General features: G+C 36.0%; 1 protein-coding gene and 1 pseudogene across 16 annotated transcripts; one reads left to right on the top strand and one right to left on the bottom strand.

Annotated features, from left to right (window-relative positions):
• Window positions 1-5312: 5312 nt before the first annotated feature.
• LOC145004308 (putative glutamyl endopeptidase, chloroplastic) lies at window positions 5313-8314 on the top strand (annotated as a pseudogene). The gene is made up of 7 exons (XR_013662347.1): window positions 5313-5691; window positions 6245-6452; window positions 6586-6696; window positions 6754-6809; window positions 6899-7012; window positions 7065-7578; window positions 8064-8314. The product of XR_013662347.1 is annotated as a putative glutamyl endopeptidase, chloroplastic (transcript).
• A 502-nt stretch (window positions 8315-8816) lies between these two features.
• On the bottom strand, window positions 8817-13605 carry LOC145030679 (protein HLB1-like). 15 transcript variants are annotated; one of them, XM_078979156.1, is made up of 14 exons: window positions 12998-13604; window positions 12599-12837; window positions 12347-12428; window positions 11602-12259; window positions 11362-11490; window positions 10589-10801; window positions 10466-10495; window positions 10318-10375; window positions 10151-10220; window positions 9761-10053; window positions 9559-9687; window positions 9418-9488; window positions 9198-9289; window positions 8817-8967 (listed from the first exon to the last, which is right to left on the bottom strand). In XM_078979156.1, the coding sequence occupies exons 6-9, from the start codon at window positions 10754-10756 to the stop codon at window positions 10192-10194; spliced, it is 285 nt and encodes a 94-aa protein (XP_078835282.1). In that variant the 5' UTR covers window positions 10757-10801; window positions 11362-11490; window positions 11602-12259; window positions 12347-12428; window positions 12599-12837; window positions 12998-13604; the 3' UTR covers window positions 8817-8967; window positions 9198-9289; window positions 9418-9488; window positions 9559-9687; window positions 9761-10053; window positions 10151-10191. The 15 variants fall into 15 exon arrangements, with proteins under 15 accessions (XP_078835282.1, XP_078835297.1, XP_078835264.1 ...); XM_078979171.1 differs by having other exon boundaries at window positions 10334-10375; XM_078979138.1 differs by having other exon boundaries at window positions 9761-9849; window positions 9922-10053; window positions 10141-10375; window positions 12998-13603.
• Between the last annotated feature and the right edge of the window lie 181 nt (window positions 13606-13786).

Below are 13786 nucleotides of genomic sequence, written 5' to 3'. Positions count from 1 at the left end.
TAGACTGAAGGATTCGAGTTTGGTTCACCATTTGCAGTCTACAAAAGGTATAAAATCCGAACCTTGCTCATTCATTTGCTAGATCCCTCTTTGGGGTGATTTAGGGCTTTTATAAGCCATTTTTGGTGGCCAACCATGTTTGCAAACATGGTTGGGGGTTTGAGCTTATGGATCATGTTATTTTGGAGTCATAAGACAGATTTGGGTTGCTTTTGCACTCGAGGAAGGCCCCATGCAACAAAAGAACCATTTTAGAGCCTTTTAAGCTCAAAAGTCCCATGCATGCACATAAAGTTTGTAACTTTACGTGCTAGATCGAGCCATTTTATAAGCCATTTTTGGTGGCCAACCATGTTTGCAAACATGGTTGGGGGTTTGAGCTTCTGGATCATGTTATTTTGGAGTCATAAGACAGATTTGGGTTGCTTTTGCACTCGAGGAAGGCCCCATGCAACAAAAGAACCATTTTAGAGCCTTTTAAGCTCAAAAGTCCCATGCATGCACATAAAGTTTGTAACTTTACGTGCTAGATCGAGTTTAGGGGCCTGGATCTACCTTCTGGTCAAGTGTTGTACATCAGAAATCGAAGTCTTAAGAAGGGATGTGACCGACTCGGCGAGTCCAAGGGTTCTGTCCCATATCAGTGAGGGTCAAAAGAACCAGATGAGTGTGGAAAGGTTTTAAGGAGTCCCGGGGAGTGACCCAACGTTCTGAACTAAGAAAATTGTTCTAGAAATTCATGGTACTCGGCGAGTGCATAAACAAACCCGGCGAGTCCAAGGCAATCTTCATAGAACTCGACGAGTTGTTCATCAACTCGGCGAGTCGAGGACAGAACATGTTCATAGGATGAAGAGTAACTCGACGAGTTGTTCATATAACTCGGTGAGTCAGAGGCAGGACATGAGTATCAGTTAATGATGAACTCGACGAGTTATTCATACAACTCGGCGAGTCGGATGAGGATTCAGTCAGTGTTCATTTAGAAAGAAAACTCGATGAGTAGAGATGGGTATGAGGTCTATTGGAAGGATAGGGACTCGGCGAGTCAGTTCAACTAGAAGTTGACTTTGACTTTAACTTGGTCAAGGGGTAAAAGAGTCATTTTACCCTAAGAGTAAGTGTTAGTTTCTGACTAAGTGTTTTGTGGGAATTTTAGCCAGAGGATTTCCATAGCAGTAGCAGCAGCAGTCGGAGGATTCCTGCATAGTTCAGCAACTACTACGAGGTGAGTTACCTTCTAGTAGCGGTGGGTCTACGGCCACAATGTCGGCCCACCAGTAGGGATCATATGCTAGATGTTTTTCTTTGTGATATTCATCTGTGTTGTGACTACCTGATATGTTATATGCTAGCGTGATATGGTATATGATAGTGATAGAGTTCGGTTGTTAGGACCGAAGGGTAGGTTAGGCACCCCAGATATGCCTAACAGTATGTTATGACATGTTTAGCTGCTAGCATGATATGTTACATAAGATAGAGGTAGTAGGAGGGGGAAGAGTCCCCGAGATTCGGTTGTTAGGACCGAAGGGTAGGTCGGACACCCCAAATATGTCTGACAATAGATTATGCTATGATATATGTGATAGTAGTAGTAGGGGTGAAATAGTCCCCGAGGTTCGTTTATTAGGACCGAAGGGTAGTCAGCACCCCAGAATGGCTCGACAAGGGTAGGTCAGCGCCCCAGAATGGCTTGACACGGGTAGGACGACACCCCTATAATGGCCACATGGGTAGGTCGGCACCCCATAATGGTCGTACGGGTAGGTCGACACCCCAGAATGGTTGTACTGGGTAGGTCGGGCACCCCAAAATGTATGGAAATATGTATGTGATATGATTGTATGGTATGTGGTACGATGGGGGAACTCACTAAGCTTCGTGCTTACAGTTTTCAGTTTTGCTGGTTTTAGTTACCTCTTCAGCGAAGGGGAAGGAGCTGGCGCGGTAGCGACACATCATACACACACACTTTGGTTTTCCGCATTATGAGATGTTATGGGATTGTACTATGACATTATTATTATTTTCATGTTTTGGGTTTTCAGACACGAGATATGTTTTATGAAATGATATGATCGGATGATGTTTTACTACAAATGTTTTACAAACTACTTAATTTAAATGAAATTTTTGGGCGTGAAAATTGGGTCGTTACAAGTTGGTATCAGAGCCCTGGTTTGAGGGATTCGGACACACCCTCGGGGGTGTATGAACTCAAATCGAGGGATTAAAAGATTTTGAAAAAAGAAATGTTTTCTATAAGTTAAGTAAAGAGTTTTGAGAAAGAACGAAGTATGTGATGTGCGCGACCGGTCGAGCTCAAGTGAGTATTTCCCAAAGTACCCATACAAGTTTATGTTACGTTTATCAGTTTCAGTAGAACAACATGCTAGAATAGGACTAAGGATCTAGGAGTGATGCCTTATGTGCTTGCTTTATATGCTTCAGCTTATGAGAGTTACATGCTAGATTTGAGTAGACAGCAGTAGGATAGCTTGTATAGGTTATGCATGATAGTATTAGCTTAGCATTGTATGCTAGTGCAGTTCCTGTTATGAGGATATAGTTGCTTGAGATTGTTCATTTTATCTGAATGTTGTTTGCTTTGTGCTTTATGGGCTTTGAGTGATGGGAGTTAGTTGTTAGGTGAATACGTTTAAGTCACATGTGATCAGGGTTGAATAATCTCAGAGTGTTGGATTTGATCCTATTGCGTAGCTCTTGTTTGAGTCCTAACCGTTGTAGGGATGAGTCCCTTACTCGAATGATTATCCGGGCCTCGTTGCATGTGATTGTATTCAGGTAATGGATAATTGGCATTACAAAGAGACCTTCAGCAGCTGAGGATTGGTTTAGGTGGGGTCAGAGGTTTCCTAGGGTAAGCCTAGGATAAGAGTACCAGATATCAGCTGTGGTAAAAGGGATCTGGTGGAGTCAAGGCGGTCCTTGAAGAAGGTACGGATATATGTGGAAGGTAGTATGGGCCCGTACTACTGAAAGCAGAGGATCCGTACCCGACTTGAGGAAGGCTAAGACAAGACGGAGGAACTTGTAATAGATGTGATCCCTTTAAAGATATCAGTATCACTAATAGTTGCATGTATGTATTGCAGAATGGTGGTACTACGTCAGAGGTCAACAGTTGGCAGTTCTGGAGACGGATCGGGTTCGGGATCAGGTTCTGAGCTAGCAGATGAGAGGCTACGCGAGTTCATCGCGTCATATTTTTAGGAACAAATTTCGCAACATATATCTTTTAAAGGATACTCTGATTTTCAAATAAATCATAAACAAATCGGTCTTTTTTGGCCTTGAAATTGGGGATGTCACAGTGGGCTAGACCCAATGATATATATGGTATGTGGTATTTAGGGAACTCACTAAGCTTTGTGCTTACGGATTTTATGATTATGGTTTCAGGTACTTCCGATTCGAAAGGGAAGAACCCCGCTTGATCACAACGCATCCATCAATGTTTTCGCAACTTGATGATTTTGGGAAAAGATAATTGGTGTTTCTAATTAAACTAATGAAAATTTTACCTTATAATTTTTGGATCGTTACAGTTTTCAGTAGGTCTGGGAAAATTACTTTTTATTAAATTATAAATAATATTTAAATAATAAATAAATAAATAAATAAAAATTTAATTAAAAATATAAATAGATGAGGGTAAAATAGTCTTTTTAAACGGATAGGGACCAAACATGTAACAAAATTATAAAATAAAGACGGTTCGAATTAAAAAATAATAATAAATAAATAAATAAATAAAATCTTAAAAATAAATACATAAACTACCCTAAACAAATACATAGATTACCCTAACCTACAACATCCATGTAATTTACCCTTTTTTAGAAATAATGGGAGAAAATGGTTTCATAATCCAAAAAGAGGGGAAGGGTCCAATAACAAAAATCCTGAATTCAATTAGGGATGAGCACATCATCCACTGTTTATTACTCTACTAGGCAAATGCCCGCGCGTTGCGCATAAACACCTATACAGTTGAAGTCTTTACAAATATATGATTTTTTAAATATAACAATAACATTGTTATCAAATTTGATATAATAATTCGGATATTAATTTGATATAATATATATATATATATATATATATATATATATATATATATATTGATTATTTTGAATTATATGATAATATATAAATCTATTATAATGTCACAATCTCAATCATTTGAATGACTTTTACTCGCGAGTTACACATCAATAAAATTAAATATTATATATATGGTTTAATATTATTTATAGTTGTTATTTTTAACTATTTTTTTTTTAAATTTTATTTGCTTAATGTTTTAATTTCTATCATTATAATAATTTAAAATATCAAACATTATTTTTTGATTGTAAAGGTAACAATATAATCATTTATATAGAGTTATTTTTAATTATTGTTATTATAAGTTATTTTAAGCTACTTATTTGAAATTTTTTAACGATTATATAAATATATTTAAGAAATATTTTAGTTAAACTCATATTACAATTTAGTTTTTGCATTTATCACTATAATTTATCACTTTTAAATATTTTCAAAATATTATTTGGTTTTTTAGTGGAACTGAAATTTATATTTAAGTTGACACTGTAATGTTATATTTAAATTAACAATTTAAGTATTTTCTCAAAACTGTTCAAAAATTATAGTTTTAAACTGATAATGGTTTACATGCAACAACATTTTAAATCTAATAAATTAAGTATAATATGTTAAAATTTAAAGACATAACTTTATAAATAGAAATAAATATATTATTTTAAAATTGAAATTTAGTCTATTTATGATTACACTCTAGGTTTAATATTTATTTAACCTTATTAACCAACTTACAATCATTATTAGAGAGACACTACAATTTATCACTTTTAACTATTTATAAAATAATCTTTGAGTTGTTTAAGTTAAATAAAATTTATATTTAAGTTGAGCCTATAATGTTATATTTTTATTAATAATTTAAGTATATTATACAAATTATTCAAAAATTATACCTTTAAAATGATAATGGTTTACATCCAACAATATATTAAAACTAATAAATCAAGTATAATATGTTAAAAGTTAAAAAACATAATTTTATAAGTAGAATTAAAGATATTATTTTAATATTGAAATTTAGTTTATATATGAATACATTTTAGATTTGATATTTATTTAACCTAATTACCAAATTATAATTATTATTATAAGGAAATTGAAAAGTCATAGGAGTTTCAAATGAATGTGGTGAAAGGAAAAAAGAATGGGGGTTTCAAATGCATGAGATTCAAGAAAAAATGCTAGCTTTAGAAGTATGTATGATGTGCGGTTCATTCTACGGATGCGCATTAGACAAGACGCTTTACATATTAGACACTCCAACAAGATTCCATCGTCATGCGCCTACACAAAGTCTATCACTGGTTCTCTCTCTTTTCCCTCACTTCACCCCCTTTTCTTCCTCATCCATCTTCAACCCTCTTCACTTCTTATTCCCCATCTTTTTTCTATCTTCCAAACGTTGTCGAATATCATCATCAACACCGCCTTCCACCCTCAACCCTTTTCTTCAAACCATGTCTACCTCACAATTACACAATCTTGTCCCTCTTGCCGCAATCGCTACCGAAGACGCTACTGGTCCTAATGGGTCAACAGCTACGCCTGAAGATGATGGTACTTGTTTTTCGATATTCATCTGAATTGATTCTTTCTGGAAGCACTGGTTATTAAATTGGATGATCGCTTGTAATCCGATAGTTTTGTTTAATGTCCCACCCAAAGTATAGGAAATTTCATTTCGATTGAGTCTGCTCTGAAAATTTGGTTTGTAGCCAGGAAATTGGAATTCAAGGATTCTGTAAACTGCTGACTGCTAATGTTAACAGATGTGTTCCAAGTAAAAAACAAGTGAAATACTCACTACCACCCTGACTTTGGTGCTAGGCTAGTTACAATTTAATCTATATGATAGGGAGACTTCTTATGTTGGAATAAAATCCATACAAGTCTTTCGCATATAAAATCAAAATCGGCTTCTTAGACTTGTTGTCAATCTGCTCTGATACTGATAGTTTCAAACCTGGGTAGGCAATCGATTGAATACAATTTGAACTTTGTTAAATTCACTCACGACTTGTTTTTAACATGCTTATGGTTTCATTAGGTATTTGAGAAATTGACATAAGTCTGCAATGGAGTCTATTTCTCATTTTAAATGTGCAATCAGAATTATACAGTGGATACCATCTTCCTCCAGCAGAGATCAGAGATATTGTTGATGCTCCACCACTACCAGCTTTATCATTTTCTCCACAGAGAGATAAAATTTTGTTCTTGAAGCGAAGATCTTTACCTCCATTGTCAGAATTTGCGAAACCAGAGGACAAGCTTGCATGCGTTGGTATTGATGGGAAATCTAATAGCCGCAGCAGGATGTGGGTGATAAGGATGCTTGTTCTTGCTTATTGTTAATTTGTAAATTGTAATACAATGTCAACTTTTTATGTTGCCTGCTTTCATGTGGACTGGTTAATAAATAAATAAATATTTTTGGTTGTTTACATGTAGGTCATTCTATACTGGTATTGGGATCCACGATCTAAGAGATGATGGCACATTAGGCCCAGAAAAATTGATACATGGCTTTCCAGATGGATCTAAACTCAATTTTGTTACATGGTAACCTCGGAATTTGAATAGACTAATGTTATTCTATGTGTTGTGTGTTAATGTTAGGTCAACTGATGGTCGTCATTTAGCCTTCAGCAGGTAATGGCCAACATACAGCTGATGTTGGTGTTTGAAAATGAACCACCATGATTATAGCTCCTTTGGCAACTAGAAAATAGTTGTATCCATTCTGTTGTTTGATGAGCTTAAGTGAAACAGGAGGAAAAGGATGATGTTGGCAGCAAGCTGAGAGTATGGGTTGCAGATGTGGAGATAGGAAAAGCTAAACCCTTGTTTCAGTCACCGGATGTGTTCCTGAATGCAAGTGTGGATTATCTTGAAATATTATATTTTTTTATATCTTGTTTGGTAAATAGTAAAATGTTTGTTTTGAAATTTGATTGGCAATTACGTGTGGGTGAATGATTCGACTCTGTTGGTTTGTACAATCCCAGCATCCAGAGGAAAGCCACCAAAGAAACCGTTAGTCCTAAAATCCAATCCAATGAGCAGAAAACTGTTGTTCAAGTTCGAACCTTCCAAGATCTTCTTAAAGATGAATATAATGAAGATCTGTTTGAGTATTATGCCACCTCACAGCTTCTTTTTTTGGTTTCTTTAGATGGGAGTCTGAAGTTATTTGGGGAGCCAGCTCTGTACACATCACTTGATCCCTCCCCTGATCAGAAATACATTTTACTTACTTCGCTTCATAGACCCTTCTCTTTTACTGTCCCATGTGGCAGATTTCCCAAAAAGATTGATCTCTGGTCTGCTGCTGATGGAAAGTTTTTTAGGACATCCCAATTGCTTTTAACAGTGTCCGAAAAGGCATGCGCTCCTTGAACTGGAGGGCAGATAAGCCTTCAACTCTCTATCGGTATGTAATATGTAATATGTAATAACTTACTTGAAAACCTTGAAAAGTGTCTTGTATAATAATAACTACTAATATTATATTTTGGTAAAGGGTGGACTCCTGACTTCCAAAGAGTCTAAGACTGAAAACACACAGTATTACATACAGAGATGGCCAGAGAGGAAAGCATGCCAAATCACAAGGTTCCCACATCCATACCCTAAATTGGCTTCATTATAGAAGGAGATGGTGAGGTACGAGAGAAAGGATGGAGTCCAGCTGACTGCAACTTTATACCTGCCACCTGGGTACGAGACGGGCCTCTGCCTTGTCTGGTGTGGTCGTATCCTGGAGAGTTTAAAAACAAAGAAGCAGCTAGCTAATGAGTTTGCAGGCATAGGCCCAACATCACCACTGCTTTGGCTCGCAAGGAGGCATGCATTCATCCACCTGCATTGTCAGTGTTCCTGAGTTATATCCTGTGAAAATACATTATATTATTCTGTAATCTGTGCAGTCGGATCGTTTCTTCAATGCGTTGAAGGGGCATGGGGCACTCTCTCGCCTAGTCATGGTTATTCATCACGGGAGAGCATAATGCATGTCCTTTGGGAGACAGATAAATTTTGTGTTTCCAGCTCTTGTGAACAAGAAGAAGATGCTGATGAAACCAAAGCAATTGTTGCCTCTGGTGATGGTGCAGTTGCAGAGATTGAAGACGTTGGAGTTGATACTCTTCATTACAATACAAGATCATCACTTTGGTAATTTCTATGCTCATTATACAACTTGCACTACTAGAAAAACAGCCTTTTACGATGCTCATTGCGCGCCGTAAAACGCTCAGATGACGCGCAAATGCGCGTCAAGGAAGGCCATGTCATAAAGAGAGACGATGCGCATTTATGACGCACATTTATGACGCGCGGTTATGACACCCAATGCGTATCAAGGAAGGCCTTGTCATAAAGGAAGACGACACGCATTTGTGTGTCGTAACCTTACGACGCGCATGTTTATGACACGCAATGCGTATCAAAGAAGCCCCTGTCAAGAAAGGCCATGTCATAAATGAAGATGACACACATTTTTGCGTATCGTAATTTTAATTTTAATTTTTTTAAATTATTTATAGATTTACTGATTTTCAAATTAAATTTGCATTTCATGTCTCATAATAGAAAATAAAATACCATATACAAAAAATACAATACATTGCACAAAAATTAATATCATACAAATAATCATTCTAATAGTAGACAATTCTAATACATCAAATAATCATTCCAATAATAGACAAATGTAACATTTCAACAATTTTTATATAATTAACTAAATTATTAGCCAAATTTCCTAACATACCAACATACTTTTCTATGAAGAGCATTAACACTATTCTTTTCCATCAAAAACTTAAAAACCTGCATAATTAAATTAATGTGTAATCAACTACAAGTCAATGAGGTAGGTTTAACCAAAAGAGTTTCATAATAGTAAGATTTTACTTTGATTTTATTACAACTTTCATCTCTTAATTTCTCAAGACTTGTCTCATACATACAAGTTTTAGGATTAAGAGGTCTTACTTCAGGTAACATATCCATGATTGATGTTAAAAAAAACACGTACCACACAAAAGTATAAATTATACCGAGTTTTTATTTGTAGTTGAATGCAACTTTTGTTCATAATCCCCCTCGTCCTCATATTCTTCCTCTGTTCCCTTCCGTCCGAATTGTTCAACTACAAATAACAATTCGTGTCGTAAAACAAAAAGTTACCCTGTTCACGTTCCACCCAAAATAAACAAATAAATAACACAAGTTTCTTTTTGATTTAATGCAGAAAGAATGACTTAATAATAAAGTTACCTATGGATATTTGAATTTTGACAGTGCCATGAGCATCACCAGCCTCTTTTAGGTAATTACTAGCTCCTGACCTGGAACACACCCGCATTTTCAGTATTTCAATTATCATGTATCATGTATCATGTATGGTGTTACTGTTACCTATCAAATGGAAGTGGTTGGCCTCCTTACATATGTAGAATATCTCCAAGTGCTATTCTAAGGGTATTTCAGTCAAAACAAATCCCCGCATACCCTGCAGCACATGCTATCCGCCCCCAATTTGGATCCCTGCCATAAATTACCACCTAATAAAACATACCATAAAAAATCATCATTATATCATTGGAAACAGTTATTTCACCTTCAAATAACAACATATTAACCATCATGCCTTGGTAAGTGGAGAAGATGCCACTAAACGTGCAATCATTGCTGCTTCACTTTCACTCCCTGCACCACTCACTGTCACCTGCATAATTTCCCATTTCCATAAATACCCTTCTGCCCAAAAAAAAAACAAACCTCTATCACACATGTTGCCCCTTCTCCATCCCATGCTATATAGATAGCAGATTGACTGTAAAATTCATTGAAAGGAATCTCATTCCCAACAATTGGTACTCCAGTTCTTGATGTGTCTTCTGCTAATCCATACTGCAACAAAACAAGATTATTCATGATAAAAATATAAAATTTCATAAATAGTATATAATGATTTTATTATATTGGGAAAAAGATTACATAGACTAACTGATTAGAACAGTGCCAAGGTTGTAAATTGCTCTGTGGAAGTCAAATTGCAACTATATTGATGCACGAAACTTCATAGGTGGTTATAAATGCGGTTAATAACAATCCATTCATGGTGAAAAATTATAAGAAAAAAGGTGAAGTTTTTATAATATTTGTTTATCGTACTGATTGCACTTCTTACTATAGTCTGTTTTTCACGGGCGGGAACAATTGCACTTAATTCCTGTAACACCCATTATTGATGTTAATCAATGTACATAAATAAAACATATAAAATGTTTAGGAGTATATTAGAAAGTTTTAAATGAAGCACCTGTAAAGCAAGTCCCCAATTGTTAAGAGCCTGAATTTAATTTCATCACAAAGTCATAAACAAGAAGCAGAGAATTTACAAATGAAATAGAGCTACTTATCTTTTTTTTTTTTTAAAAGTTACCTGTCGACTGTTCCAGTTTAGTTTGACAACTATTTCATAATTCTTTGTTGCTTGTTTCCATAGTTCTTCAGCTTCCTTTGTGTGTCCATGGAGTTTGACTCTATCAGATATGGCAATAGCCCAGTTATAATAAGCCTGTAGTTGCCCCTTCACAACTACATGTACCATCTTTTTCCAGATGTCAGTATCTACACGAGCATCTGTTGTTATAACCTGAAAATTGACAATTTTTTTGAATCAATTAATTTTTTTTTACAAAACATTTCGTAGTAATAAGTTAATAATATAACAATATTAGTACATACACCAAGAAGTGTTCTCATGTTTGGGTAATAAATGAAACAAAAAGCTATATGAGCCACCACAACTGAACACATCCTGTGATGGAATCCGAGATTCCAATTCCTTTGGATTCAGTTGGAATTCATAAACCAAACATGTCCCAGAATGGAATTTTGATTGGTTTGTAAACTTATTCAAGAAACCAGAAAGTAAAAAAAACGTGTGTTTGTGAGGACAATTTAGTCATTTAATGAACTAAAGTATGGAATTCAATTCTTAGCACCCATTTCCAGTAATGGAATTCAAGATCTAATTCCTTTAGATTCCGTTGGAATCCATGAACCAAACATGTCCTAAGATCATCTTAAACGATAAATTTCAAGACGGGTTTGTTTTTGGGGACAAAAAAAAAGTATAATATTGTAATAGGAAGAAATGTAGGGAAAGATGCTATAATAAACAAATCAACAAAAGTATTACGTTTGAAACACCTTAGACTTATACCCAAACTCCACAAGGTAATTTTCCTCTTGAAAGATCTCAAGAAATCGTTACTTGACTTCCAACTTCTTGTCCACAGAAGAGACCACTCTGACAACAAGTGCTTCTGCTCCAGGAACCTGATAATAAAGAAAATATAAGATGCATACTTTATTGTTCATTCACAATGTATGGTATGGAGTTGTCTTTTTTTTTTTTTTTTTTTGGGGGGGGGGGGATTATAACATCACCTCATCATACGTTTTCCCATAGAACCTTGCGTGCTCTAGTCTCTCCTACTTCAGCTTTCACAACAACCTGCTCTCTATGTGATTACTAAGTATGGTTCGAGGTAAATCCTTTGCTCCAAGTACAAAACTCTATGGTAGAGGCATCCGCTCTCCTCTTTCAACTTCTTCCATATAACAATTTTTACAAGTATAATCTGCTTGCCCCCCATCGTTTCTTCGACCATTAAATAGTGCATATATTTGATGCTGCCAGGCTTCACACCTGTCACATTGATCCCACTGCAGTGCACAACCCCACAAGAAATTCGAATATAGATATATAGATGTATACTTAGAACATAACATTTCTCTTGATGCGAGCACCACAAGGTGTACAATATATAGGCGGGGGTTCAAAACTCAGCTTTTCAACTGCACATAGTTGACATGAGTTCTCACTCATCGAGTGTTCCAGAGCTTGATTCTTTTCTACTTTTGCTTTGCTCTGTATAAAACGAGAGATTCAAAAACAAACACAAAACAAGCATAACTCCATAAAGTAAAATGCAGATTCTGATCTGGCCAACCCACTGCCTGAGACATGTTATATGCTCACGAACCTGCCTGAGACATGAGACCTGTTATATGCTCACGACCTGTTATATGGTGTATTAGATATCTGAAAATTAATAACAAATGATTAAAAGATAATGAAATGAAATCAATCATAAAATCTTAAATAAAGAAAATATGTTATAAAACTGACCTTCATTTGCACGTGTTATAAAACTGACCTTCATTGTTGTTAGTTCTTCCACACACTGCATTAGAACTCCACACTATAGTACCTATTCAACCATTTGTGCGAGGATGAGAAGGGGGGATAGATAGATTTGTTTCAACTTGAAATGAGAGGTGTATACGTGTAACAAAGCTCTTTTGTGTGTTTGTAAGAAAACTCTTTCAAGTAAACTTACAGGTTTCAACCCATATTGTGAGTATATAAGTAGTATAATACCTTAAATGCCCCTAAAGTTGCTATGTAGCGTGATGTACAACATCATATGGTTCGCTAACCCTTTTCCAGATTCCCAACCCAATAATCATAGTCAAATCCAGAGGTAGAATAGTCTTCTGGGGAGCAATCGGAGCTTGAGTCAGACATTGAAGCAAACGCCTCACGGGCGTCAAAAAAATCACCTTCGTTATCACTGTAACTACCCATCTTCGATTCCTAAAATTTCACCTTGTGAAAACCTAACCGACATATGTCATTGAATTAATATAATTTAGCACGGAAGATTGTATCTTGAATTAATGGAATTTTGGTTTAGGAAAAGGTGAAACATCCGAACCCTAACACACCTAAGAATTCAAACAAGAAGAATTAAAATAAGGGAGAAGGAACAAAGCATACCTGAGATGCTTAGAGAGTAGAAGTGAGAACCGTGGAATGATGAGGAAATCACCATTGAAACCTGCATAGTTTTTCAGTTAGGGTTTTCACAGGAGAAGATGAGAAGATCCAAAATCGAAATCAAAGCTATGAATAGAGGAGAGATTAAAGAAATAGAAGAACAAAAACATTAGGAAGAGAGAATAAACATAGCATATCTTAGTCGGGATAGGGTGTGGAAATTTGAGCAGTTTCTGACGAGGTCACATGAGCCCGAGGTCGCCGGAGGAAAATACCCCTAAGGTCGTTGAAGGAGAAGTGAGCAAAGATGTTGCCAACGAGGTGAGGCGAGATCATCGATCGATTGTTGTAGAGGCCAGAGAGCACCAAGTGTTTCTGTTCTTGAAAAAAAAGCCCTAGTCCCTGCGATTTTGTGGAATTTAGTAGTATTATCCTTGCTTGTCTTCTTCTTTTCTTCTTAAATCTTAATAACAATCTCTATGAAATCGCAGGTTGGCCTTTTAGGTTAGAGAGAGAGAGAGAGAGAGAGAGAGAGAGAGAGAGAGAGGAAGACGAAGATGAGCAGGTTTTAATTTTTCACATGGAATAGGGGGGTTTTAATTTTTGGGGATTTCATTTCCCCCATTCAAGAACGCGCGTTTTGAGGAAAACATAAAGCGACATTCACAGAGGGCGCACATTTTAGATAAAGTGCCCTCCATGTTTTTATTTTTTTTACATGAGACATTAATCTAAGGGCACACAATAACACGTGACATAAATCCTTAAATTTTTTGAAGAGATGACACT

This window comes from Lactuca saligna, chromosome 1 (genome assembly GCF_052625555.1).
Source record: "Lactuca saligna cultivar CGN05327 chromosome 1, ASM5262555v1, whole genome shotgun sequence".
Taxonomy (NCBI): domain Eukaryota; kingdom Viridiplantae; phylum Streptophyta; class Magnoliopsida; order Asterales; family Asteraceae; genus Lactuca; species Lactuca saligna.
Note: the sequence above shows the minus strand (reverse complement) of the source record. Positions and strands in the feature narration are given on the sequence as shown.